At 41.5% G+C, this 26,576-nt stretch overlaps 1 protein-coding gene across 1 annotated transcript in view; it reads left to right on the top strand.

The window, feature by feature from the left end:
• The first annotated feature begins 731 nt into the window (after nt 1-731).
• Nucleotides 732-26,576, top strand: part of CYP7B1 (cytochrome P450 family 7 subfamily B member 1) — a 137,562-nt gene continuing 111,717 nt past the window's right edge. Inside the window, exon 1 of the mRNA XM_020811783.3 lies at nt 732-7,328. Coding sequence (XP_020667442.2) covers nt 7,231-7,328 — 98 coding nt within the window. The 5' untranslated portion in view covers nt 732-7,230. The remainder of the gene's footprint in view (nt 7,329-26,576) is intronic.

Raw genomic sequence — 26,576 nt, 5'->3', positions numbered from 1 at the left:
CTTATGAATGGCCCTCAACAGATGGGAAACCTTGACATCTGAGCGTTCAGCCTGGGGGCAGGCGGTGCAGCATGGCCTCTCCCATTTTGAAGAGATGCTTGTCCAGCACCCGAGGCAAAGAGGGAATCCTGAAACCAGCAAAATCAAGGAGATGGACAAGGGACAGACTGTATTTGTCTTCAGTGTGGAAGGGATTGTCACTCTTGAATTGGCCTTCTCAGCCACACTAGATGCTGTTCCAAGTCTTCCATTCAGAGCATGTTACCATAGTCTCTCAAGTCTGAAGGATGCCTATTCTAAGCTCTTTAGTAAGGGCCAAATCACAGTTTGCGTGGGAAAATTTCTGTACATTAACAATTTTGGTGAATGTTATCATTTCCTTCAAGAAATGTTGCTGCTGTCACTCCTACTTTAAAATGTTTCATCCTTTTAAAACTAACCAAAGGTCTTCACAATTGCTCCTTGTTCCTTGTGCTAAATTTAGATAAATAGTCCAATTAATTGTACCTGTAAGTGACCTCCTGTCATTTTTGGTTGTACCTTTTCTACTCACAGGGATAAGAAGGGCCACATATTCATTATTGACCAGTCATCTTGACATCAATATTAGGAAAGGCTCTAGAACAGATAATTAAACACTGTCTGTGAGCTCTCAGGGGCAAAAAAACCTTTGATTTCTAAGACCTGCCACCATGATAAAAGCAGCCTGTTACCTCTAAAAGTCAGGGACGTGGTGGCGCTGCGGGCTAAACCACAGAAGCCTGTGCTGCAGGGTCAGAAGACCAAGCAGTCGTAAGATCGAATCCACGTGACAGAGTGAGTGCTCGTCACTTGTCCCAGCTCCCGCCAACCTAGCGGTTCGAAAGCATGCAAATGCAAGTAGATTAATAGGGACCACCTTGGTGGGAAGGTAACAGCGTTCCGTGTCTAAGTCGCACTGGCCATGTGAACACGGAAGATTGTCTTCAGACAAACGCTGTCTCTATGGCTTGGAAACGGGGATGAGCACCCCCTCTAGAGTCGAACATGACTGGACAAAAATTGTCAAGGGGAACCTTTACCTTTAGACCTTTTATAAGGTCTGCTATGATATTCTAGTGGCAGATTGTGCTACTGTTAGATGCTGATGGGCAATAGCAATGACTCATCATCCTTGAAAGAAGTGACCACAAAGATCTATCCTGGGCTCATTGTGGTTCATCATTTCTGTAAATAACTTGGATGAGGGAATGGAGGGGATGGATAACAGATTGAAGTATATGTTCATGTGTGGGCTTCTATACTTCCCTTTGGAGCAGCCTTTCTCAACATGGTGCTCTCCAATTGTTTTGGACTTTAACTCTTCAGATATTTTTGACTTTATTTCTCACCAACCTGAGCCAATATAGCAAATAGTTAGGATGTTGGTTATTGGGTTCAAAATTTCTGGAGAACACTATGAAGAAGAAAGCGTGTTTTGGGGGATCATCAAAGCTAAAGCTAGGCACCTCTCACCTGCAATTTAATACCGATTGATAACAAACATCTCAGTGCGCATGAGAAACGAGGGGGCAAGTTTTAGTTGTCTTCATGAAAATAGCTATTTTATATTTTTCACAGGATGTAATTATATAGACATAGACTCAAATGTAAGTTCTATTTAATGCAGCATTTCAGGAAAATGGATGCAAGGGTACAATTTTCTTCTAGGATGAGATCTTTCTAGCTGACTTCAATTTGCGTTGCAGAGTAAGTAAAAAATAGAAAATAATAAGGAGCCACGCAGGACCCAATAAATGAAACACTCATGATATTGCACAATCCAACTGAAAAAGCCAGCATGAACAGGAAGAACAAAACTTGCTCTTAGATGCAGGCTGATAAAGGGCCACCGACAGCTCTCCCTTTGGAAGAATTCTTGAAATTCTCTTTCCATTCTTGTTTGCAGCCGACCTCTTGGGTTCGACACAACATTATTTTTTTTGTGCCCTGTAACATTTCATTCAGGTTTACATCAAGTGTGTAAGGTGTTAAACCTCAATTTCCCTTCTCACTCTTGTATTCCCCAGGGGTACGTTGGCAGCCTGCTGAAATATTCAGTGAACCACACACATTTTAAAGAGCTTGAAGCCCCAACCTCTCCTCCCACCCGCCTCCCCATGCTGCTGCTGCAGAAGAAGAAGCAGCCACAGTGCTGGTTTTGGGTTTGGAGTCAAATGGGGAGAGTGAGATTTTGAAAAGTCAGCTGGGGTACTGGCGTGCTACCCTTGACGTTCAATAGGATGCAAAGATGGGCTGTATTATTCACAGAGATGAATTTATTGTTGTTACGTGATTGCATGGGTAACTGGTTTATAGGTCCTGTATTAAAATCTCTCTTATCCCCCCCCCCCAAAGTTTGTCAATAAAAGGAGGAGGGAAGAAAAGAAAAAAAATTCTGCCACCAGGAACTGTCAAAATATCTTTTAACAAGAAAGTACAAAAAGTGGCTTTTTCACAGTAGGACAATCGCCCTTCGTGGGACCTCTTAACAGTTGCAAATAAAGTCAGCTTTTGAGTTCTCCTACATTCTCTGTCAGGCAGAAATGCTATAAAAGTGGGGGTTAAGGCAAGCAGTTCAAAAATGAGGCCAGATGTTCTGCCTGTGGCTCATGAAGCCAGGCTGCCAACAAAGCCAAATAGAGTTTAGAATCCGCAGGAGGCTGAGGGGATATAGAAGGTCCACAAAGAGGTGCTGCCTTACCCAAAGATTATTGGGAGATCCCTGGGGAGCAGGGGGTAAGACAGCCTTTTGTCCACCGGCTGGTGGGGAGACAGTACAGATTTGTACCTTTTAAAATCAGGATGGGGGAAAGTTACTTTTCCAGATTACAGCTCCCAGATTCTCAAAGGGGCCATGCTTGTTGGGGTGTTCTGAGAAGTGCTATTGGGTACCTCCCTGATGAAAAGAAAAGAAGAAAAAGAGAGCTTTGCCCAGTGAATTGTAAGTTTTGGCAAGTGATAGGGGTGGGTATGTTGATTTCAACCCATTCATGGGAGTATCCTGGAAACTGGTGGCAGAATGTAGAGCCAGAAAATTTGAACCAAAGGCCACTCTTCTTAAGTTCTCATGCAGGTTAGCATCTTTCTTTCCCAGGATTAGGAACTGTCTCAGATGCCCTCACTGTATTTTGAGGTTTTATTTTTAATATGTTTTGAAAGAGGAGCACTGAACTAAATGTGTGATTAGAAGTCTGCAAAGGCACACACCTGATCCCATAGGATAGAGTTGCTTTAAAGGGAGTGATCTTCCTTAAAGTGACCTTTCTTTGTGCTGGGTGATTGCTCCAGTTCACTCCCCAAAAGTAGCAACCCTGCAGCTGGATCAAACAGGCCCAGCTTGGGCACAGATTAGCATCGGGTTGGAATGCATTTCCGTATGCATTGTGTGATCACTGGGGAACACGTCACACTGGCAAATTACAATCAATGTCCACATGTGAACACACCCTCTAGGAAAATCTAAAATGTCAGATTCACATTGAGAACCTGCAACACTAGGCAGAGTTACATCTGCTGGAATTCTCCAGCTGGCATTTCAACACTTGTTGGGAAGTTGGGCTAAATCTAGGAGTTGGAGTCCAAAAATATACCTTACCTAACTTGAAATCTAGGGGGGGACTAGGATTTTGCTGTCTACTGTTTGAGTCTGAGTCCTGCTCTGATTGTAGGCTTCATGAGCAGCAAGGCACCACACAACTCAACAGTTTAACTTCAGACAATTGTGCATTATAAAACTAAATAAATAGTGCTGCCAGACTAGGAGCAGTGGAGACAAGGAAGAAGAGGAAGGGCTGGCAGAGGAAACCTTCTCCCTCTTAGGAGGAGGAAAAGAGCATCATAAACTGAAAAAGAATCATGTTCACAGTAAGAAACATGGAAGGTCATCTAAGGGTTCAAAAACACTTGGCAGGAAAGGCAACCTCTGTTCCTTGCCATCCCAAATGTTTGTACTGAAACTGAAGTTGCAGGATTCGTTAATTCTACACCAGCTTTATTCCAGTTCTGTAAATGGTTTCCAGAGTCAACATCTTTGTCATTGTGAACCATCCCTCAACTATAGTCTGACTAAAATGAAAGACTCAATATACTCAGATTCTGCATTTGACTCTTTAAAAGATATTGCACCTAAAACGAAAACCCAAAGCAATATCCAAAAGTCTGTTGCATATCTTTGCAATATCCAAAAGTCTGTTGCATATCTTTTTGTGTAAAGGGTCTGCAGCTGACAGTCCAAAGACCAGATCTGGCCCACTGGGAGATGTAGACTGTCTCCTCCCCTTAATCCAATCTCTTTTTACTCCTGCAAAAATTAATGACACCTAATCCTGGAAAAGGAAGAAACAAAGGAATACCTAGGAATGGAAAAAATTTCTACATTTCTCTTCCTCATCTAAATTTATTGTAAATGTTATTTTCAGAAGCAGAAATTGGCAAAAATGTGATGAATTTCTAATTGTCATTATACATATGCAAATATAAGATGTGCCTACAAATGTGTGTAGCATTCTTATACACTCATTTGGGAGTCATTGTCTCCTTAATGCTATGCATGTTTGCATACACAACTTTTATTTGTGTGGTCCTCACACGACCAGATAGGCGGGATATAAATAAAATAAATAAATAAATAAATTATTTGCCTACACACATCTGTGTATATCTATTATCTATATTAAAAGGGTGCACTTGCCAGTTATCCTCTTTGGAGGCAAACATAATCCTGAATGTGAATTAGTATCAGAGTTAACATGTAATTCTATCCACGTTTACTCAGAAGTACAGATTACTCACAGGTAAATCTATACAGCATTATAGCCTTAGGAAGTACAGTAGTGAGAAATTAAATCTCATTTATTACATGGGAAAATACACAAAGTATTGAGAAGTCTTAAAGGCACATTTTGTATATGCTTTCCCACTTCTTCTGATGCAAATTGGCATGAACAAGCCTTGAACTTTACTGAAGTTATACCCAAATGATATTGAAGCCAGTAACTACTTTCTACTTTCCTACAACAGTTCAGAATTGAGCTCAATGAGATTTTCAAGAAACTACAGTTGGTATGCCCTTGCTGAACTGCCTAATTAGCTTTGTGTTTCCCTTTATCTGACATCTACACACCTGGAGGTCTGTCTTCTCTTAGACATCCCTGTGGAAACTATTATCTAATGTCAGCATCATTGCTTTTGAGGCATTTGCATGACCACTGTATCCAGCTGCGGAGTCTGTTTTCCCATACAGGAAATGCTTCTATCCATCGCAAGGAGGTCTTTGCTCAGTATGAAATAAGATCCAGGATGGACTCTGGAAGAAATATGTGCCATCAAGTCACTTCTGACTTATGGCAACTCTATGAATTAATAGTCTCCAGAAGGTCCTATCATTCATGGTTCTGTTTAGTTTTTGCAAACTAAAGGCTTCCTTTATTGTGCCCATTAATCTCATGTTCAATCTTTCCTTCAACTTCTTCTCAGCATTATTGCCATTTCTAGTGAGTCTTGTCTTCATGTGATGTGCCTGAAGCATGACAGCCGCAGTTTAGTCATTGTCACTTCTTGCTCGTGGTGGTGGTGGTGGTGGTGGTGGTGGATGATCCCTGCATTAATTTGCTCTACACTCACATCTTAAACACTGGTAGGCTAATTTCTGAGTACATACATACAAGATTGCAGTATTGATTCTCTTGAAGAAACAATTGCCACACTTCTTAATGAAGTGAACAGAATGGGAGCCTGTTTGCTTTTTTTCTCTACCCTCCTCACCCCTTTTTCCTTTTGTTCCATGTCTCTAAGCCTGCGGACACAGAATGCTTTCCTTTATCAGTTGCCTGTCAGACATGCAAGTTACGTTTTCTGCCAAAAAGCATGATCAAAAATGCTTTAAGACAGGCAGTAAAGGTAGTAAAGTAAGTAAAGTAGTAAAAGTAAGGTAAAGCATGCCTTTTCTACCACCAAGATGCTCTATATTGTCATAGGGACACAGGGCAAAAAGCAGTTTGTGTGGCTAGGGAACTGAAAAGCTTAGACAAATATATGACAGGACATTTTATTTGTTATCTTATCCTTGGAGTTTAGTGCTGAAACTGCCATCCTGTCTATATTGGGAGGAAGCAGTAATGAATACTAGGGACCTGGCATTAATTCCAAATACAGAAGTATATAGTGCATTTTTTCAAGAATAGTGCATTCACTCTCCCACACTTTCCCCTTAGATAAGGAAACTTCCTGCTGCTGGTCTGGGTTAAGATTTAGGAGCTCTGCCATGATACTACAGTATTGTATATTAATCTTATACTGTAAATGCATGTCATTATTGATTGCGCTGAAGGGGTAAATATTGAAGTTCAGATACTCATTGTTGCAGTGCTTTAGTCAAAGTCAACAGGAGGGCAGTCCTACCGAGTCATGCCTGTGAACCATTTCTCCAAGGTTTTTTTTTCAGAAGCAGGTCTTTTGTAAAATAAACAGCCCTTCATTGCCCATTCCAGAGAACCAAAATATGTTACAAGGATGGCTCACAAGCAGCAGTTGGAAAAATGATGTCTTTGGACCGCAAAAACTGGCTGGAAAACTGCCGTTCCAAGAGCAAATGTTTACGAACCCTGCTTGAAACAACACACTGTCGGTAAGGCCAACTCCAACACCCGCTGTGTGTGTGTGGGGGGGGCCGGTGTGCCCTACATCCGAGCAATCGTTTCCAATTCGGCCTGCTCGGGGGAATTTCCTGATGTCCAAAGGCTGAAACTTTTCCAGACGCTTCATTTACAACGCTGGGCTCCGTCTCTCCCCCTTTTGGCAACCTGGAACAATCAGCCGCTTCAGGGTTGGCGTGGGAAAGGGAGGCGAGGCGAGGCGAGGGGAGGGAGCGACCCGGGAGGCACACGATCCCTCCGCTCCTCACCTCTTCGCGCCGGCTAGGCTGCCGAGGGATCTCTCGCTCCCGAGGGGAAGGGCCTCGGAGTCCCGCCTGCAGCCGCCCAAAGGCCCCGGCCCTCCAATCGCAGCCGCCTTGGCTCCTTTTTTTTTTCATTTGTGCGGCGAGCCAAACTTCCTGGAACGAGGGGGAGGGAAAGAAAGGAGGGGGAAGGAAAAAAAAAAAGAAGGAGGCTCGGAGTTTCCCCGCCAGAACTTTTCTTGGCGAGGGCGGCGGGACGGCCACAGAAGCGCGCCGAAGCCAGCGAGGGAGCGAGCGAGCGAGCCTCTGGCACCATGGTCCTGGTGGAGCTGCTGACCTGCCACACGCCTGGCCTGGTGCTGGCCACTGCCCTGGCGCTCTGGGCGCTGTGGCTGTTCTGCCGGAGGAGAAGGTAAGTAAGGGGCGCCCCGCTTGCCGGGCATTGGCCAGTCCCGGCGGGAAGACGAGACGGGACGGACGCCTAACGCCGTGGAAGAGCGCCTGGTGAGAAAGCCCGGTGCCGCCCCCGGTGCAAAGAGCCCGCTTCTCCAAAGGCGTGTGGGCTCTCGGGGGCGGCGGCTTTCCTCGGGAGGCAGGATGGGTTGGCCGCGGTGAACGCGCCCCTCTCCAAGGTGCCGTCAAAGAGGCTGGTCCATTGCAAGGCTCGCCCAAGTGCGCAGTGCCGCCAGTGCCTTGTCAGGCTCAACGAGGACGGCACCGCATAGCGAGCGTACTTTTTGAGTTACGCAGAAGGCTTCCTCAGGGCTGGATGTGCAGAAGAGGGACGGGGGGGGGGGGCGCGGTGAGGAAAAGAAGCAGAAAGTATTGTGGCAGTCTTAACACTAGCAAATCTGTTTCAGTGTGAGCTTTTGTAGATTACGGTCCATTTCTTCAGAGACAAGAAGTACATTATCAAGGTCATAGGTTTAGGTACCTTGGAAGGATCACAAGAACTCTTGCTGTGTATGCTGAAGGTTTCTTATAGGAGGGGTGCTGATAAGTATTGAGCCTTTCCCAGAAAAAAATTGAGCTAGGAAGCTGTAACTGCCACACTCTTCTACATATTCCGCCAGGCCGTCAATGCACTTGCAGCATCTGTCCTACAGCTTCTTAAGTCCCTGCAAATAAAATTCTTCCAACTGCTGGTGTAACCACTCATTTTCAGCATTAGTTGCCTCCAGAACACTCCCAAATCCTTGTCCCTTTAGGTATGTTTTTTTTTTAGTTTGGGGAACAGATAATAGTCAGAAGGAGCTAGGTTGGGAGAATAGGGTGGATGGGGCATCACATGAAAGCCTAAGGAGGTCAGTTTTGGCATTATTTCACCTGCAGTTTGTGACGAGGCGTTGTCATGCAACAGGATTATACCTTTGGAGAACTTTCCTCCACGTTTTTCCTTGATGTTTTGCCTGAACTTCATCAATAAAGCACAATAATATTTTGCATTGATGGTTTAACCCTGTTGGAGGTAGTCCACCAGCAGAACTCCTTTCTTATCCCAAAAAAACTGTTCCCATTTGCTTCTGCACTCGAAACTTCTTTGGCCTGGGGGAACCACTGTGCCTCCATTCCTTAGACTGTTCCCTTGTCTCAGGATCATAACAGTAGATCCATGTCTCATCACCAGTTACCAGTTTGTCCAGGAAATCTGACTCATTTCTTGCAAAATGTTCCAAAACAGCCACCGAAGACTCCACAAGTTTCCTCTTTTGTTCGGTTGTCAAAAATTTGGGGATCCACTTTGCTGCCAGCTTTCTCATTTCCAAGTCGTTGTGGATAATGGCACCAACTCTCTCACGTGATGTTCTTAGATATATAGCGATACTTTTGGCTGATATTCGGCAGTCCTCCGTGATAATGTCATGGATGGCTTTCACATTTGCAGGCACAGAGACAGAAACAGGCCTTCCACTGGGTTTCTCACTTTTGACACTGAAATGGCCAGTTTAAAAATTGACAACCCAATGTTTAACTGTTGCATATGAAGGGCCACTGTCACCCATAGTTTGTGACATTTCATCATGGATCTGCTTTGCACCTTTCCCTTGGAGAAACAGGAACTTGATTATGGTCCTGTGCTCTTCCACATTGAACTTTTCTGGAGGTGCTGCCATGTTCACTTTGGACCTGAACATGAAAGTTAAGTTAAAATCATAGGTAGTTGATTTTTGCACTGTTGAATATAGATAAATTGGCCAATACACCCTGCAATTTATAGCTTCCTCGCTCAATTTTTTTCTGGGTAAGGCTCAATACTTATCAGCACCCCCTTATAGCTGGACAGAAATGCGCACACAATGGCCTGACTCCCTTTTTCTGAAAACATAAAATCCAACAGTAATGTCCAGGGCTGTCTTTAAGGGTGAGAAAGTTGGGTGGTCACCTGGGGTACTGAGGTGAAGGCAAGTGTCAGTCAGAGTTCTGTGCCTGTGCTTTGTGTATATACCATATTTGCCGGTGTATAAGACGACTGGGCGTATAAGACGACCCCCCAACATTTCCACTCAAAATATAGAGTTTGTTATATACTCGCCGTATAAGACTACCCCCTCTTCCGCACACCTTCCACACACCAAATAAAAGGTGCTATTCGTTGTCACCATTGTATGGCCGCAGCGTGACTGCAGCACCTCCAGCCCGCCCCTGCATCTCCCTGTGACTGGCACTAGTGCGCAAGTGCGCATGTGTGAGCTCTGCATAGACAAGGGGCAGGCCGGAGTGCCGCTGCTTCCTGCTGAGCAGAACAGGCCAGTCATGTCGAAAAGGCTGGCACCCCAGTCTCGCTGCTGATGCTCGCCGCGGCCACGCTGGATACCACACGATACTGGACGGTATGTAGAATGAGGTGGGCAGGCATCGGGAGGCTACTATGGGCAGCTATGTTTATCTCAACTGAAGTGCACCCAGCGTATAAGACGAACCACCCCCACTTGGAGGCATGTTTTTCAGGGCAAAAAAAGTAGTCTTATATGCCAGCAAATACAGTATCTCTAACTGTGATTACGGATGGATAGTGACCATTACCAAAAAGAAAAAGGGAAAAAAGAATAAGTAAGTAAGTAAGTAAGTAAGTAAGTAAGTAAGTAAGTAAGTAAGTAAGTAAGTAAGTAAGTAAGTAAGTAAGTAAGTAAGTGAGTAAGTAAGTAAGTAAAGAAAGAAAGAAAGAAAGAAAGAAAGAAAGAAAGAAAGAAAGAAAGAAAGAAAGAAAGAAAGAAAGAAAGAAAGAAAGAAAGAAAGAAAGAAAGAAGAACAAATATAAAACTTGTGATTATTCTGTCTTGCATATTGCACTGGCATTGGTCAAAAATATTGTTTTTTGAACTTTGGTTTTTGAATAATGTTGGACACTGACTGAAAAAAAAATCAATGTTTGAGCATTGTTTTTCTTGACAGGTATTCACCATTTTGAGTGCCACTCACACCCCATGACAGAGATTTCACTGAGATCCTTAAACTGAAGCAGGAGTGGTGCCGAAATCAGAACAGCAAATAAGAGGCAGCTCACTCTAGGCCCTGTACATGGATACTGAAGGGGAAAAGTCAGGGAGCAGTGCAGTTTGTAACACTGATGCATCTTTCAGCCCTGCACAAGCCATGCATAATGGTAACACTGGAAAGGTGCAGTGTCTGAGAGGAAAACCAAGGCAATTCATCTCAGTTCTCTGCAAAGAAAACATACCCCACCTCAATTCCTGAACATACCACTGGATCTTAGTCTGTGGCTGCCAGATTGCTTACCAGATTCTTGGTATTTTGTTAAAGGTTTCCATAGAAAGAGGAAGTGGTGTATTAGCGTGTAAGATGACACAGAATCTTAACATGTAATTTGGATGTTCCAGGACCTCTCCCCAGTGTGATGAGGTAGATATTTTATTTAGCTATATTTGGAACAGTTTCTAATTTGAATATTAAACAATGGTTTAAGTCATTGATGAGCATTCAGATTAATGAAAAAATGAGTAAGGGGATTATTTTCTTTGGTCAGACTTCAGTGGCTTGTAAAGTATAAGCTTGGGAGTCTGGAAGGAAAGCTCTTGCTCTAGTCCTGCAGTCCAGCTATAAAAGTGGTCAGTGTCACTCACTGTAAGCTAAGATTTTATTTTAATTTATTGTCTGAACAGCAATAGAGATAATATTGGTTAGGCAACCTCTGGTTACAGTTTTGGTTATAAAGCAAAAAGGAATAGGAAAAGCTTTAAGGAAGGGTTGTGACTAGAGATGGACACAAAACCCAAAACAGTTTAGGAAATTCATGAGAAATCACCAGTTCATTGCTTCAGATCAGTTTGGGTTCGTCCAAGCCATGGGCTGTCTTTTAAAAAAAAGCAGTAACAAACTGATTCGTGGTTCGTCATTAAATCATTTGGAAATTCATGGTTTGTCAACCTTGATGAACCACAAACCAAGATGAATTGCCATTTGGTGGTTCATGCTCATCTCTAGTTGCGACACAGCATGCTGCTTGTCCTTATTACTCAAGATCTACTAGGAGATTATTGACAGCAGCAAGAGAGTGCATTGCACCTGAAGATTTCCATATTCACGGGCCATAATGTTCTGTGGTAGCTACCATGAGGAGGAACATAGAGGTGAAAGGAGGCTAGACCTTAATGGAGAAATCCTTTGTGAGTGACTAGTAGAGAAGACTAGCAGCGAGCCATTGTCAGATCTGTGCGGCTAGGCCTCAGGAAGCAGAAAGAAGCTCTACCTGGAGGATTTTGGATTTTGGAGAAGGTATTCAAGAGAAGCATAGACTGATACCTGTTTTCTTATGATAGCAGAGCAAGGAGGAGCTGCAAGCAAAAATTCTTCCATGTAGTCTGTGTGTCTTAATTTTCACATATGTACACACCACACAAGTCCTTGTGGAGGCAAGAACAGAACCTATGGCATCACACCAGCTCCATGCCACATAAACCCCTGGTTAGTGCTGGCAGTTCTCACATAGGGCACTCTTTAACCTAGGGCTGGCCCTGATGACATCTGTCCCCATCCGTCCTCTGGTCTTTCTGAGAAGGGTCTGAGTTCTAGAAATCAGTGCGATAAAGAGTACAAAGTTATAGCATGGGGATGAACAGGAACTTGTAACTCATTCCTATGAATCATGTATTAGCAACTCGAAGCCCCGTCACTTCTTTATCCCTTTATTATAGAAGCTGGCAAGCAAAGGATAAACATGTTGTATGTGAGAAAGAGAGATTGAGGAGATGTGCAAAGTCTAAGAATTACTTCAGAATTCCGGGCAGTTCACCTCAGATTTTGGCTCTCAAAGATAGCCAACCATTCATCGTTCCCTTGATCTTTTCCTGCAGAGTCTCCCCTTCTCCAACATCAAAGCAGGATTAAACTTCTGGTTGGTTCCTCAAGATAGTTTTGCAGCTATTCTTGTACTGAACTGCAGAAGCAAATTTCCCTGAAGTGCAGGAGAAGTTCTGTGATGATCCCCCTGCTCCACATCTCTTGGGAAAGTTCAAGAAGCAGGGCTTTTATGTTTTGTGGAAATGTGCTTTGGATGTTCTTTCTGGAATCTTCCATGAGAAAGGAAGGTTAGTCTGCTTTCTTGTTGAATATGGATCCACAGAGGCAATTCTGCTGTTCAGTGCTTGGAAAAAAAAAGTTACTTCAGAGGACTACAACACCAAGAATTCAGGGAATTTTAATCCCAAAAAGTTAAGTTTCCACATTCTGTTGTTCTCTGTTCCAGTTATTTAGAATCTGTGCAACTGTCTATACAACATCTCAAGCCTCCCTTTCTTTCCCTCTTGGATTCATCTCATTGCTAGGGATGCTGAGCATGTCTGCTTTCACACCAGTCTTGCCAGTGTTCTGGGTGATGCTGAGCTCATTAGCTGCTGCTGCTCCTGTCTATCGTATGACACCTTCATTTCTAATTGGTCTGTGCTGGAAGGAGCGAAGATGTGCTGTTGGAGATGCTGGCATGTAGGAAGGCACGTAGAAGTTGCACTGTGAAGGAAGAAGAAGAAGCTTGCTGGGTGGAAAGGAATGAATTGTGGTGATGGGAGCATTCAGCATGCTGCAGGGGGAAAAGCTGGATTTGTCGGTCTTGTCATGGGATGATCAGAGAGACAGAAGTCTGGTTCTAGACATTGGTTCCACTTGACTTTGTTCAGTATTTTATTTATTTATCACATGCTTAACCCACCAGGTACCCAGCATTCTCTCTGAGTGCTGTAGAGCAGTGATTCTCAAAAGTTGACGGGGATAAAAGGAACTGAAGTTGAAAGCATCTGGGCAGCCAAAGGGTCAGGATCACTTGCTGTGAAATACGTTAGACATAAAGAGAGTAAAGCCCTATTCAGGTGTCAAGTGCTAGCCTCACTATTAGTTGACAGAGCAGTGATAGTAATACACTAGAGACTGGAACACTACCCTCTACTTGAACAAAAGAAACTAATGAGTTCAATATCTCTCAAAACCTTTTTCAAAAATGGTATAGAAACTGATATAGTCAGCATTCCCAACAATGAGATACAGTCCAATTAGGCAATGCTTGAAGAGGGCTTAGAATTACAGGAGACATAATACAGTAGGACCCCCTTATCCACAGGATCAGTTTACACCAATTCACTTACCCACAGTCTGAAAATATTAAAAATATAAAAAGAAAAACATATGTAAAAAATATTTTCAAATGTAATACCAGAACTGGTCAGTAGAGAGAGCCAGGCACCTTGCTATGAATACAGTGGTGCCTCGCTTAATGAGGATAATCCGTTCCAGCGAAATCGCTGTAGAGCAAAATCCTTGTTAAGCGAAATAAAAAATCCCATTGAAACACATTGAAAACTCATCGTCCATTGAAGATCCTCCATAGGGGCAGCCATTTTCAGTGCCTGTAAAGTGAGGAATCCATCCAAAAACACAGTGGGGAGCCATTTTACACAGCGGGTGTCCATTTTGAAGCCGCCGATCAGCTGTTTTAAAAATGTCGTCTAGCGAAGAATCGGTTGCTGAAGCAGGGAACTGATCGTCGGGAAGCGAATTTTGCCTATTAAAACATCATTTTGCGATCGCAAAAGCGAATGCAAAACAGTCATTGTATAGCGGTTTTGTCGTTTATTTTTGAGTGCCATTTAATCCAGCAGCACATTTCAGATTTTGTGGTGATGGCAAGATTTATATTGTAGTTACCTGTATTGGGTTCAAACATGTCTTGATAGTTTGTCATAATGACTTTGCAGGCCAGATGTTTTGACCTCTTTGCCTTGAAAGGCTAGCATTTACATGTTTAATCCAGAGTTTTGCTTGAAATGTTGCCAGATTTCAAATCTGAACTTGATTTCAAGTTTTTAAACTTACCAGGTGTAAAGCTGTAACCCAGATGAGAGAATAAGTCTGTGTCACTTGTAAAACAGTAGGTCCCTTCCTGAACCCTCTCTAGGTAATTTCCACATAAGACAGCGTGACTGAGCTACCTGACCTACTTGTAATGCTTGCATTCCACTTTGGCACCCCTGGACAGCACCAGATTGGCTTATAAGAACACAAATGCAAACAATAAAAGGATACAAGAGACCATGAAAGCAGCAAACCAAATAGCTAAATTGGTCAGTATGAACCTAAGCAATGTCGGTAAAAAGGGAAAGCAATAAAAAGAGTGGTGAATGTTGCTAAGAAGTTTAAAGGGCAAAGGAGAACATGATGGACTTTGGTTTCGAAAACAGGATGAAGTTGCTGTTGATTGCACAACGTCTGTGGAGTGAGTGCCACTATAGAAGAAAACTTGTCTCAAGTAGATCTTATTTGTGTTTAGGTGCCGCTTCAAAACACAATAAATCATATATCGTTTTAAATTTGATTTTTGTGATATTAAATCATTTCTGTGTGGAAGCAGTCAGCCCCATTTCTTGAAAATAAAGTCATTTAAAAAATAAATTTAATGATTTCCGGAGTCTTCCCTTAGTTACTGTTTTTGATAGGAATCTATGGACATGCAGATGGTTGCCTGGGGAGAGAGTGGCTTGGCATGGTCCCTCTTGTTGCTGGCCTGAAGTGTAGATATATTGTCAGTGCCACTAGCCAATCTAGCCTAGTGCTGGTTAGGGAATTGTTTTGCGCCCTGCCAGCCTGTGTAGTCTTGGCCTTCAGTTCTTCCCTTGGAACTGCATTCTCAGGCCTAGTTTTGACAGAGATACTGTAGTGTCAGCAAAGTATGACTTTGACCTGGGTTGGGCAGCGCCATTTAGGAAAGCTTAAAATTCTCTTAAAAGAATATGCAGTAGAAAAAAATAGAAAATAACTAGCTAGGTAGCTAGACAGGCAGATGTTTAGAAATTTCAGTGGTAGGCCTCAATAACTGGGTACAGGAGGTACTGTCTGGTTGGAAGTTTTAAAAAATGAAGTCTCTTTTAGAGGTAAAGGTAAAGGTTCCCCTTGACAATTTTTGTCCAGTTGTGTTCGACTCTAGGAGGCGGTGCTCATCCCCGTTTCCAAGCCATAGAGCCAGCGTTTTATCTGAAGACAATTTTCCGTGGTCACATGGCCAGTGCGACTTAGACATGGAACGCTGTTACCTTCCCACCGAGGTGGTCCCTATTAATCTACTTGCATTTGCATGCTTTTGAACCGCTAGGTTGGGGGGAGCTGGGACAAGCGACGGGCGCTCACTCCGTCGCGTGGATGCAATCTTACGACTGCTTGGTCTTCTGACCCTGCAGCACAGGCTTCTGCGGTTTAGCCCGCAGCACCACCATGTCCCTGACTTTTAGAGGTAACAGGCTGCTTTTATCACGGTGGGGAAGAAACTGTTAAAACTTGGGTTGAGGAATGCAGCTTCCATTGGGTGTGGGGGGTGCTGTACTTTCCCCAATCTCTGGAAGGTGCCCATCCTTGTTCTAGACCATCTGGAGAGAATATAGAATATGGTTGCTTCTGAAACTAGCATTGTCTCTCCTAAAAAGTGTCCAAACACATGAATGGGAAAGAGCCACATCATGGATTTATTAGCCTGAATATTCACATGAATCACCAGAAGTATCTTCTTTGGCTGCTTTTTCTTGAGAGACGGAGGACCCTGAAGGTCTAATCTCCAGAATTTGAACACTAAACTAGACCCACAAATGGCCTTTTATGGATGCTGTCTCCAGCTGGAAGTTCCTATCAAAAGTCTGATTTCTTGAGCAGAACCTAGTAAGAAATGCAGTGCACTCCTGAATGAGAATGTTAATGTATATATTAGTATGGAAGGACAATAGATATTGAACATTCCAAAAATGACTCTCTCTCTCTCTTTTGCTGTTAACATTTTATAACTCAGTAAAACCTTCTTGCTATTTTCCATTTCAGTTAAAAACACCTAACATCCTTTTAGATATAAAATTAGTCATTTGCCATTTGCATTCTTCCTCTAAATGGGCCATTTGAGCCTTTGAAGATGTTAAAAGACACAATTTAAAGGTAAAAACGGCAGAAGCATTCTTGGCTCGGAAGCCATTCAAATAGCCCAGGCATTCTCCAAAGAGCGCAAAAATATATAAACAGGGTTTCCAAATGTGCACACTGAACCAGAATGAGGCAATGGTTTGTCTAACTCATACTAATCTATCCTAAAATGGTTATATATTCATGGAGCGATATTAAGAGTCCTTGGCATGTGCACAATAAAGAAGAAATGTGGAAAATGTCAGTATCTACTTTTGCAACAATAAGACCATCAGCAGAACATGCACAGGGTTATTATGTGGTTGCTGGAGAAACATCAGTAGTAGGGGACATAGAACTGTTTTCACTTGCTGATATACTGTACGTCTCTTCTCACAATAAAGTCAGCTCCTAGGAGAGGCTTCTATAAACTTTTGGTTCTAAGTTTCATCCTTACCGTTTATGTGATATTGAGATACTCGTGGCGCAGTGGTTAAAACGCTGTACTGCAGCTAAAACTGTGCTCACGACCTGGGGTTCAAATCCCAGGTAGCCGGCTCAAGGTTGACTCAGTCTTCCATCCTTCTGAGGTTGGTAAAATGAGTACCCAGCTTGCTGGGGGGGGATGTGTAGCCTGTATAATTAAAAATTGTAAACCGCCCGGAGAGTGCTTGTAGCGCTATGGGGCGGTATATAAGTCCAATAAATAAATAAATAAATAAATAAATAAATAAATAAATAAATAAATAAATAAATAAATAAATAAATAAATAAATAAATAAATAAATAAATACTAGTAGTAAATCTGGAAGAATTGCAGAAGTTGATCTATGCTAGAGCATATGCCTGCTCTAATGTTATCCAAGTGGCACAGGAGTAATCCAAAACATGATTTTCCTTTCAAGGCCCCTGTACTTTCAGTCAGTCTTTTGAAAAACAAAAACGATATCCTGGTGGCAATCCCTTTAGGCTCACCAGGGTCCATACCCTTATCCCCCCTCTGGTGGCAAAGTGACTCTGCATGGGCAGCAGGTAATGGACGCTTTGCAAAACGGTAGCGGTGAGCACTGGATGTCAACCAACTCACTTAGAAAGCAGCACAAGCTTATTGGCTGGTACTGTAAGCTGGGAGCCCTTTAAACCTTATCTAGAAGCAAGAGAGGGACAGGGGAAAAGAAAATGCTGAACTTGGAAAAAGTCAGCTGTGAAATTGTTTCATTAACCCACCAAAGAGAGAAAAGAGGCGGTGAAGGAGCATGGAGTCAGATAAGCAGCAGGGGAGGAACAGGAAGAAGCCCTAGTGGAGGCTTGGGAAGGCTGTACAGAGAGCAAAGAAGGCACCCCACATACACACACTTTTCCTGGAAGGGCAAGAGCTGTCCTACTTTGGTGCAGCTGCCCTCAGAACATGAAAGAGTCTTGTGGCACCATAAAGACAGCTTTGTCTTAGCATATCCATCAGGATTTCATTGGTGCTTGTGACCTGGGCTCAGGTCCAAAGAACTTGGCAGACACTGTTATGAGTTCTTGGTTTTCAGCAGAGGTCAAGAAGAAATTCTTGCCTTCAGCACTTTTTTCTGTCCTTCTCTTAGTTTCCCCTTCCTTTTCCACTTCGAACTACTTGTCTCAATATATGTGAAATCTGTTAAATAAGGGTAATACACCAGTAGTGAGTTCATGCATGCCTGTGTTTGCATTGTTCTAAATTTAAATTAGGATGGAAGATGTGTCCTCTGAGTTGTTCGTCCACCCATACAAGACATAACAGTTGGCCGGGATGGTGAACAGCAGTGAAGCACACTACAACACTGAATAAAATCAAGAACTGTAGTGGAGTTTGAACAGAGTGTAGAACCAACTGTCAACTAGAAACAAAAGATAATGGACTCAAAAAGGCATAACATCTTCCAAAACAGAAAAGGTCTTGCGTAATAGTGAGAGGTTATTGGAGGCAAGACTAGATTGCATCAGTCACTGAGAAGTCCTTTTTCTACCTTCTTCTGCCATGTGACCTTGGATACTGGTGGGCAATCAAAAGGACCTGTGTCAAAGGCTTCATAACTTCCACATTTGTGACAAATGTCCTTCTAGTGACCTGGTTGGAAGAGATTGAATCCTAGGGCTGGTTGTGATGTGGAAAGAGTGAGCAAGGAGTATCACTAAGCTTTATGCTGGTCTTTCTATGCACACCATTGTGCTTGCAAGGGGATGGATTGTGTACTTTGTCCCACATCAACTGAGATCTCAGTTTCGGGACTTTGTTGATACTGACAATAAAATACTCCATAGTTTTTCCTGGAAGATGGGTTTGACCTACTTGTGACCTCTGTAGAACAGTGGAAGATCACAGCTCTCTATGAATATATAGCCATTGTGACTTCAGCAGTAGCTAAAATGCATTCATGTGATCTTGTAAAGCTGTTTTCTCCAGCTTCAAGAAATTGTTTTCTGGTGGAACTGAGATGTCTGCCCAGTAATTTAGTTGAATTGGTTCCTTTTTAAACAACTTATTTGTTTAAGCAACAGGTATATGAAGATGACTTGGCACTGTAAATGTGACTTGTGATGTTAAATGATGTTATTTTTTAACTTTTTTCATGTCATACAGTCACTAACTCATGACTATAAGGAAATCAGCAGTCAGGTCATAAAAACATTTAGTTCTTTGTATTGTTTGTGGTACAAAGAGGATGGGCAGACAAGCTACCCCAAATGCTGTAGTCAGGTAGTTATTTAAAAAATTAACATATTCTATTCTACAAGTAGCTCATGATATGCTATTAATGCATCGCTATCACAATTTTTAAAAAACGTCTTAAAAATAGAAAAAAATGATCCCAAATCCCCCAAAAGAAGCCTCAGATTCAGTGTGTTAGAAGTAAACCTTGTTCATGATACTTAAAATGTAGTTGTGGAAACATTTGCTCGTTTATTTAGCAAAAGGGGTTTCATTATGTCCTTTCCACCCATTGATATCTTTAATAAGGGAGAGTGAAGGCTGTAATAATGTTCATTAACAAATTAGAACTTGATCAGGATGTTGCAGAATCCAGGTGTTGCAATGGCCCAGTCAAAGTTGAAACCTCAACCTGACAGAAATGCTGTGGTGGGACCTTAAGAGAGCTGTGCATAAACAAATGCTCACAAACCTCAATGAACTGAAACAACGTTGTAAAGAGTGCGCCAAAATTCCTCCATAATGATGAGAGTTGATAAAGTCATACAGAAAACAATTACTTCAAGCTATTGCTGCTAAACGTGGTTCTGCAAAGCTACTGAATTATAAGGTGTACGTTTTTCACACATGGCTTTTCCATTTTGGCTTTATTTCTATAAATTAAATCATGACATGATGTATATGTCATGTGTTGTTGTTCATCTGAGGTTGTAATTACATAATTTTCAGACCTGCTAAGGAGCAGATAATTTTTATTATGGCCTGATACATAAAACCATAGCGTTCAAAGAGAATGTACTTTCTTTTTCACATGACTGTATATTGAGGTAGGTTGCATTTTCTACCTAAATTAATTGCTGCCAGATCTGTATACAAAACAGCACACAGTATATAAATTTTGTGTGAATCTATGTCACTTCTGGTGTTACATACGACCATCTTCAGTTTGGACCCTGAACCATCCTTTTCTTCTATCCTGGGTACTGAATGCAACAGAATGATGTAATGGCTTCCCTTCGGCTAGCAAAGGTCTTCTCAAGCTGCCTCTGTGTATGTAACAAAATGACCTCTGGCCCATGAAAATTTATTCCCCAAAATATTTGCTCATATGATAAGGTGCCACAGCACTAACAAATCTGCCACAGAGAAGTTCTGAAAATATTACTAGATATTACTGAAAATAACTGTCCTAAAATTCCTGTTAATTGGATGAATAGTTAATTTTGGTAGGATTACTAGAACTTCTCTGAGCACTTTAGCACATCTGAAGCTAATTTCTCAAATGTAGTATCATCATTTATATTAACATAATTTAATTAAGGAATATTTCTATTTCAGCTTGCTTTAATCTCTAGTGACAACCACAAAGTAGGTGATTTATATCTAAGAAGTGATGCCAGTTTTCATTTCTTTATTCTCTCATAATGTATTGTCTACAGGCTTTTATAAACTAAAGCTAAGCAGATTAATAAGGGATGTTGTGGCGCTGCGGGTTAAACCAGAGAAGCCTCTGTGCTGCAAGGTCAGAAGACCAGCAGTCGTAAGATCGAATCCACGCGATGGAGTGAGCTCCCGTCTCTTGTCCCAGCTCCTGCCAACCTAGCAGTTTGAAAAAATGTAAAAATGCAAGTAGATAAACAGGTAGCACCTTGGTGGGAAGGTAACAGCGTTCCGTGTTGAGTCACACTGGCCACATGACTATGGAAACTGTCTTCGGACAAACAGTGACTCTATGGCTTGGAAACGGGGATGAGCACCATGTCCTAGAGTTGGACACGACTGGACTAAATGTCAAGGGGAACCTTTACCTTTACCTAAGCAGATTAATATTACGGGAATGGTATACCCATTTTAATGACAAACATCAAATATTTTGTTGCTGTATAGAATTATCCTTTGAATAGAGGAGTTCGTATCCTTTAGTTCTACAACAGCTGGTAGCTTATGAATTAAATAAGGGAAATATCTCCAGGAAATGTAGAGCCTTTTAAAACCCCTATTACTTATAACAACAGAACAGTTGCATGCCTTCTTAATTATCAGAAATTTCTCACTCATATAACTTGCTATATCTGTTTTTCTCTTCATTCCCTCCACTGTTGTCTGCTAATGTACTTTCCATTTAAACCAACTAAAATTTTGATTGACCTGAAGAGATTTTTATCGCAGGAAAACCAAGTGCACATATTGTTCTGATTTTAACAGCAAGGAAAATATAGCAATAAAAATTATTAGCATTAAGGTAAAATGCCTGGATGGGTTTATTTAGCTAATATACTTCAGCATATTTTTTCCATGCCAGGAAGAAGCAAAATGGAGATGTGTGAGTTTTTGTAATCTTCAGTATTGATGTGTATATGTAACTTCTGAGTAGAACTCTAATTGATGCAATCTGTATATCTCCCTTTCATTTCATTTTTATGAAATGTTCTGGCCTCCAAAGTTCTAGTGGAACTTTAATCGCATTTGAGAGGAAGATCAGGTTTGATGACAATGTGATATGAATCCAAGAATAATCTCAAGCCTTTGAGATCTGACTCAAAAGCTGATGGACTTGTTCATCACGAATATGTAACCATGACCTGTTTTAGATGTGATAACACACAAACCGGCTGGCAGCATATTTAAAGGGTGCTGCCTTAGCTATGCATGGAGTATATGAACTATTTGTGGGTACTTGTGTGCTGCTAATATGACAAGGTGAGATGTTAGGATGGGCTGGAGAGCTTGGGAAGCACCTTCTAAATCCTGATTTTGGCCTCCTGGAACATTGACATGGAAAAAGCTTTTGGTGACAATGAGGGCCAGTCTAAGATATTTTGCTACCAGAAACAGACAAGATGGCTTTTCTTTCCATTAAATATACCAAGCCAACTATACTGTCAATTGAATCTTCCTTCAACATTGTGAAGGGAGCAGCTGGCTTTGGGTGTACAAGGCATCCTATATCTCTCATCCAACATCTGCTAATTCAGCTGACCCCCTTACTTTGCCTAATGACAGAGATGGTAACAGTACAATCCTAGAAAAAACTGGTACAATTTTTTCTTGTTAGCATTAAGTTAGCTGGTTTAGGAACTCATGACAGGCGCCTTTGCCTTCTGACCAGACATCCATGTGTGTTCATAATTCTAGAAGGGCCCAGTGCTGCTTTCCTCAACCAGCTGCTTTCCAGATGTTTTGAGTGATGACTTCCATAATCTCTTAACATGGATTTTCAAATCCCATAATTCCACAGCTATGCTGCCCAGGACTGACGAGAGTTAAAAATGAAACTGCTTAAAGAGCACTATTTTGGGGAAGGTTGGTCTAGTATGGTGGCTCCCAGTTTTTTTTTTAAAAGAAGCACATATCTATCCTTAACTTTTTGCTATCATCCAACCCTTTTAAACAAACAAAAGAAAAATCAAATTATAACTGAAAGTTAAAAATAATTTTAAAAAATTGCTTTAAAATAAATTAGAAGTATGCACAAATAATTTTAATGAAAAGTTAATAAAAACATAATTTATCTTTTAAAAGAGCAGAAAAAAGCAAATCAAATGTGAAAGGTGATGAAAATCTCACACTTACATGCCCCACTTAGAATGTCTTCATGATTCCTGGGAGTGGGGGTTGTACATCCCATTTTGGAACCAATAGATAGACTGAAGGATGATATAGATGTTACTATCTTGATTACTGAAATATTTGTACTCTGGCTTAATAAAGCGTACCCCAAGTGGCTAACAAAGGTTAAAGAGACAAAACGTAGCCTCTCATCATCTTTAAAAAGTCACATTTTTGGACTGTAGTTTCCAATATTCCCCAGTGAGCATAACTACTGTGTTAAAGAGGAAATTGAAAGTAATGTTGTGGCCAGATTTTCTTGTTACAAACTGTATCTTCAGATAATGGTAGTCAGAAACTAGATCTGGGTCACTTCTTTTTAAACTTCAAGCTGAATCCTCCACTGCTTTCTTTTTAATCAGTCAAGAAGTGTGTACTATCCATACATAAGTATACGGATAGAGAAAGAAACTGCAATGGTGATAAAACGATGGTTATATTTAGTGGCAATGCTTATTAATGTCACCATTTTGTGTTACTTTCTGCTTTAATTTGGAATAACCCCAACATTTTTCCTGTAAGAAGAGCTTCAGAGCCTATCACTGTGTATCTTTATCCAAGCCTATGTAGTTGTAACATTTATTTTTATTTTTATTTTTCTGGATATTTAAATCTAGTTCTTTACTTGCTAGTGCGTTGTGCCATATGGTGCCAAACTGTATGCCAGTTGTTAAAAATATTCTGAGAACTCGGGAAACTAGCAGTTGGTTCAAGAAGGGTGATGCTTCTTGACCGAAGTGTTCGTTACATTTTTCCCACTTGTGTGTATTTTCAAGTGATGAAGTTTGTCCCAGAGACCTACTGTTTCTCTTTTCCTTGAACATTGTTGAATGCTCTCTATTTTTAAAAGCCTGAAAACATAAACTAGATTTACAAGAACTTTCTGTAAAGATTAGTTTCTTGGTCTTGATTTACACAGTGTGCTGTGCTTGTCAACCTGCCATTCACCTATATTTACTACTTATTATGTTGCACTTAATGGGTGCAAGCTGAATGTCTGTCATGGCAATTGAGTGGTATGTAGTTTTAGATTGTGAGGGTGCAACTGTGAGAATCTAAGCCACTTTTCCAGAGCTGCATGGTTGCTATTACCTCTGCCATTGTTTGAAATAAAGGAATGGGGTGAGACGCTTGGCACAGATGGCTCAGATTTGCCTATGCTGATAGTCACCAGCTTTCTAGAGCAATGATTCTCAATATTTGGTCCTCCAGGAGTTAAAACCCAAAATGTCTGGAAGGGCAGAGGTTGAACACGGCTGCTTTAGGACACTGTGCAATCATCTTTCTAAATCCTATTGAAGTTACCTGAGATTGAAATGGGTGGTTGTTGTTGTTTAGTCGTTAAGTCGTTTCCGATTTTTCGTGACCCCATTGACCAGAGCACACCAGGCCCTCCTGTCTTCCACTGCCTCCTGGAGTTGGGTCAAATTCATGTTGTAGCTTCAATGACACTGTCCAATCATCTCGTCCTCTGTCATCCCCTTCTCCTCTAGCCCTCACACTTTCCCAACATGAGGGTCTTTTCCTGGGAGTCTTCTCTTCTCATGAGATGGCCAAAGTATTGGAGCCTCAGCTTCAGCATCTGTCACTCCAGTGAGCATTCAGGGTTGATTTCAGCCTTCTTTATGGTCCAGCTCTCACTTCCATAAATCGCTACCAAAAATCCATAGTTTTGACTATGTGGACCTTTGTCAGCAAGGTGATATCTCTGCTTTTTAATATGCTGTCTGGGTTTGTCTTGAAATGGGTACCTTTACCATTTAAAGTATTGCAGTGCTGTCCTCTGAAGATGCCGGCCACAGAGACTGGCGAAACGTTAGGAAGAACAACTTTCAGAATACAGCCAAAGAGCCCAAAAAACCCACAACAACTATTGCAGTATTGCTGAATGAAGACTCCTCACCTGTCCAGATTTCTTGTTTTATATGAAAAGTTTCGAATCTTGTGACCCTTGTAGCAAAAAAATTGGCAACCTGTATGCCTACAGATGTTTTTGGACTGAACCTGCTGGTTGTTATTGTTGCCAGTGGTGTGAGTTGTTCGGAACTATTGTTTAACAGCTCTGGGAAAGGGGGCTTATTGCTTTAAGACAAGGGGAAAAGGGTCATATTGTGTTAACAGAGGGTGATTGCAACTTGGAAGATGTTTTCATGCCATGGTGATACACTATTGAAGAGACCTCATGGATGGAAACCATAGTGCAATGTGGCTGCAAAAAAGGCAAATGCCACTTTAGGCTGTGTTAACAAGCTCAGTGGTTTAGGTATCTGTGGAGCCAGACATTGGGAGTTTGATTCCCCACTGTGCCTCCTGTGAGTAGAGGCAAATCAAGTCAACTCTGACTTACAGTGACCCTTTTCAGGGTTTTACAGGTAGAGAATACTCAGAAGTAGTTCACAATTTCCTTCCTCTGGGGGCACCCTAAGACCGTGCAGCTTGCCCAAGGCCACACAGGCTGGCTGTACTCACAAGAGTTACCTAAACCACTGAGATACCTACCATAGTACTAATCAGTAACAATCAAAGCAATGCATATTTTTATTTTATCTTTCTTAGAAGTAGAAACCATGACATATGAAAATCTATGTTACTTCTATGGCAAAACTTAAATTTGCTTATATGTAAGCTTTCTACTGCCAGTACTTGCTACTTTCTGAGTGCTGGTGGTGGTCATGGCAGAATTTTTAAATTTTAATATATTATTCTTAGTTTTGAAGGCTCACTAGAAAGTATGTGCTCTGACTGTTATCCTTTGTATTTAATAGCCTCTATAATATTTTCATTCAACTCATGAACCCATCAGCAATTTGTTTTTACAGGTTAATATACTTACAAATGATTTTCTAATAGAATACCCTCATCAGAGGGCAGATTTATTAACACTCCTCCTCCTCTTCTGATTGTCTTTTAAAATCCCAGCTCAATGTATAATTTATTTCTTCCTTGGTGAGTACTTAGACTGAAGAAGTCTGTCTTGCTGGAATATTTGAGCTTAGACAAATTTGCCATACTCTCCCGGGCAAGATACATTGACTCCAAGCACCAGTTCTTTCAGAAATGAACATTAATATTAATTGACATCTTAGTGAGGTTAAAACAGAAGTGAATGAGTTAAGAATAACAGCCAGGTTCAATAGAACTTATATCTAACTTTTGCCAAGATATTGTTTTCAACTAATTCCATTAAGGACCTATGGGTTATATTATAAGGACAATTGGGCTATATTGATCTGTCAGTCCTAACCAGAGTAAACCCATTAAAAGAATGGGACTTGTTAAGTCAATATTTATGTAGGTCCCAATGACTCAAACAATCTACTGTAGTTGAAACTAACAACTGGATTCAGCCATTTAATGCTAGTTTTGGGCATGCTGTCTTCCCCAGTGGATGTTCTCTTTGCATGGGCTGTCAGATCTTCTGTGTATGGAAAGCTAATCTTTCTTTATACTCTTAAGTGTTTAAATTGGGGGTGGGTAGGTGTTCCTTTTCTTTTCTATTTTGCCTGGATAAAGAAACAATAATACTGGTCCTACAAGTAAGGAATATGTTCTCTAGAGAGACCTATCGACCTTGTCATTTTAAGAATGAAGAAGGCATGTGGCAGTGTTTCTCCTTCAGTTGGCTTTTAGACTGCAGATATTTGAAGCTAGGTACAGAAATTGGTGTGTTAGGTAAACTGAGTTTGTTTTCTTGGGCGGCAGATACTAGAATGCTGCACCAAAGTGTACAGAAAGAGGCCTGTGTGGCACACAGCTTGTCCCACACACCCAGGCTATCCTGTTGCCTTCAGATATGGTGGAGGCACTTGTCCTAGCATCCATGTTGAAGGAAGATTCTTCTGTCAGACCAGTTGGCTTTGTACACAGAAAAAGTCTTAGAACATGAATCTCAAGAGCTAATATGCTCTTCAGGAAAGATAGAATCCATCTGCACTGGCCCCTCTGGGGTGACACTGGCCCTCCTGAATAGGAGGGAGTATTAAATCACTTATC

The sequence above is a fragment of the Pogona vitticeps genome, chromosome 4 (assembly GCF_051106095.1).
Source record: "Pogona vitticeps strain Pit_001003342236 chromosome 4, PviZW2.1, whole genome shotgun sequence".
Classification (NCBI taxonomy): Eukaryota; Metazoa; Chordata; class Lepidosauria; order Squamata; family Agamidae; genus Pogona; species Pogona vitticeps.
The sequence above is the reverse complement of the archived record's forward strand: the minus strand, read 5'-3'. Positions and strand labels throughout refer to the sequence as shown.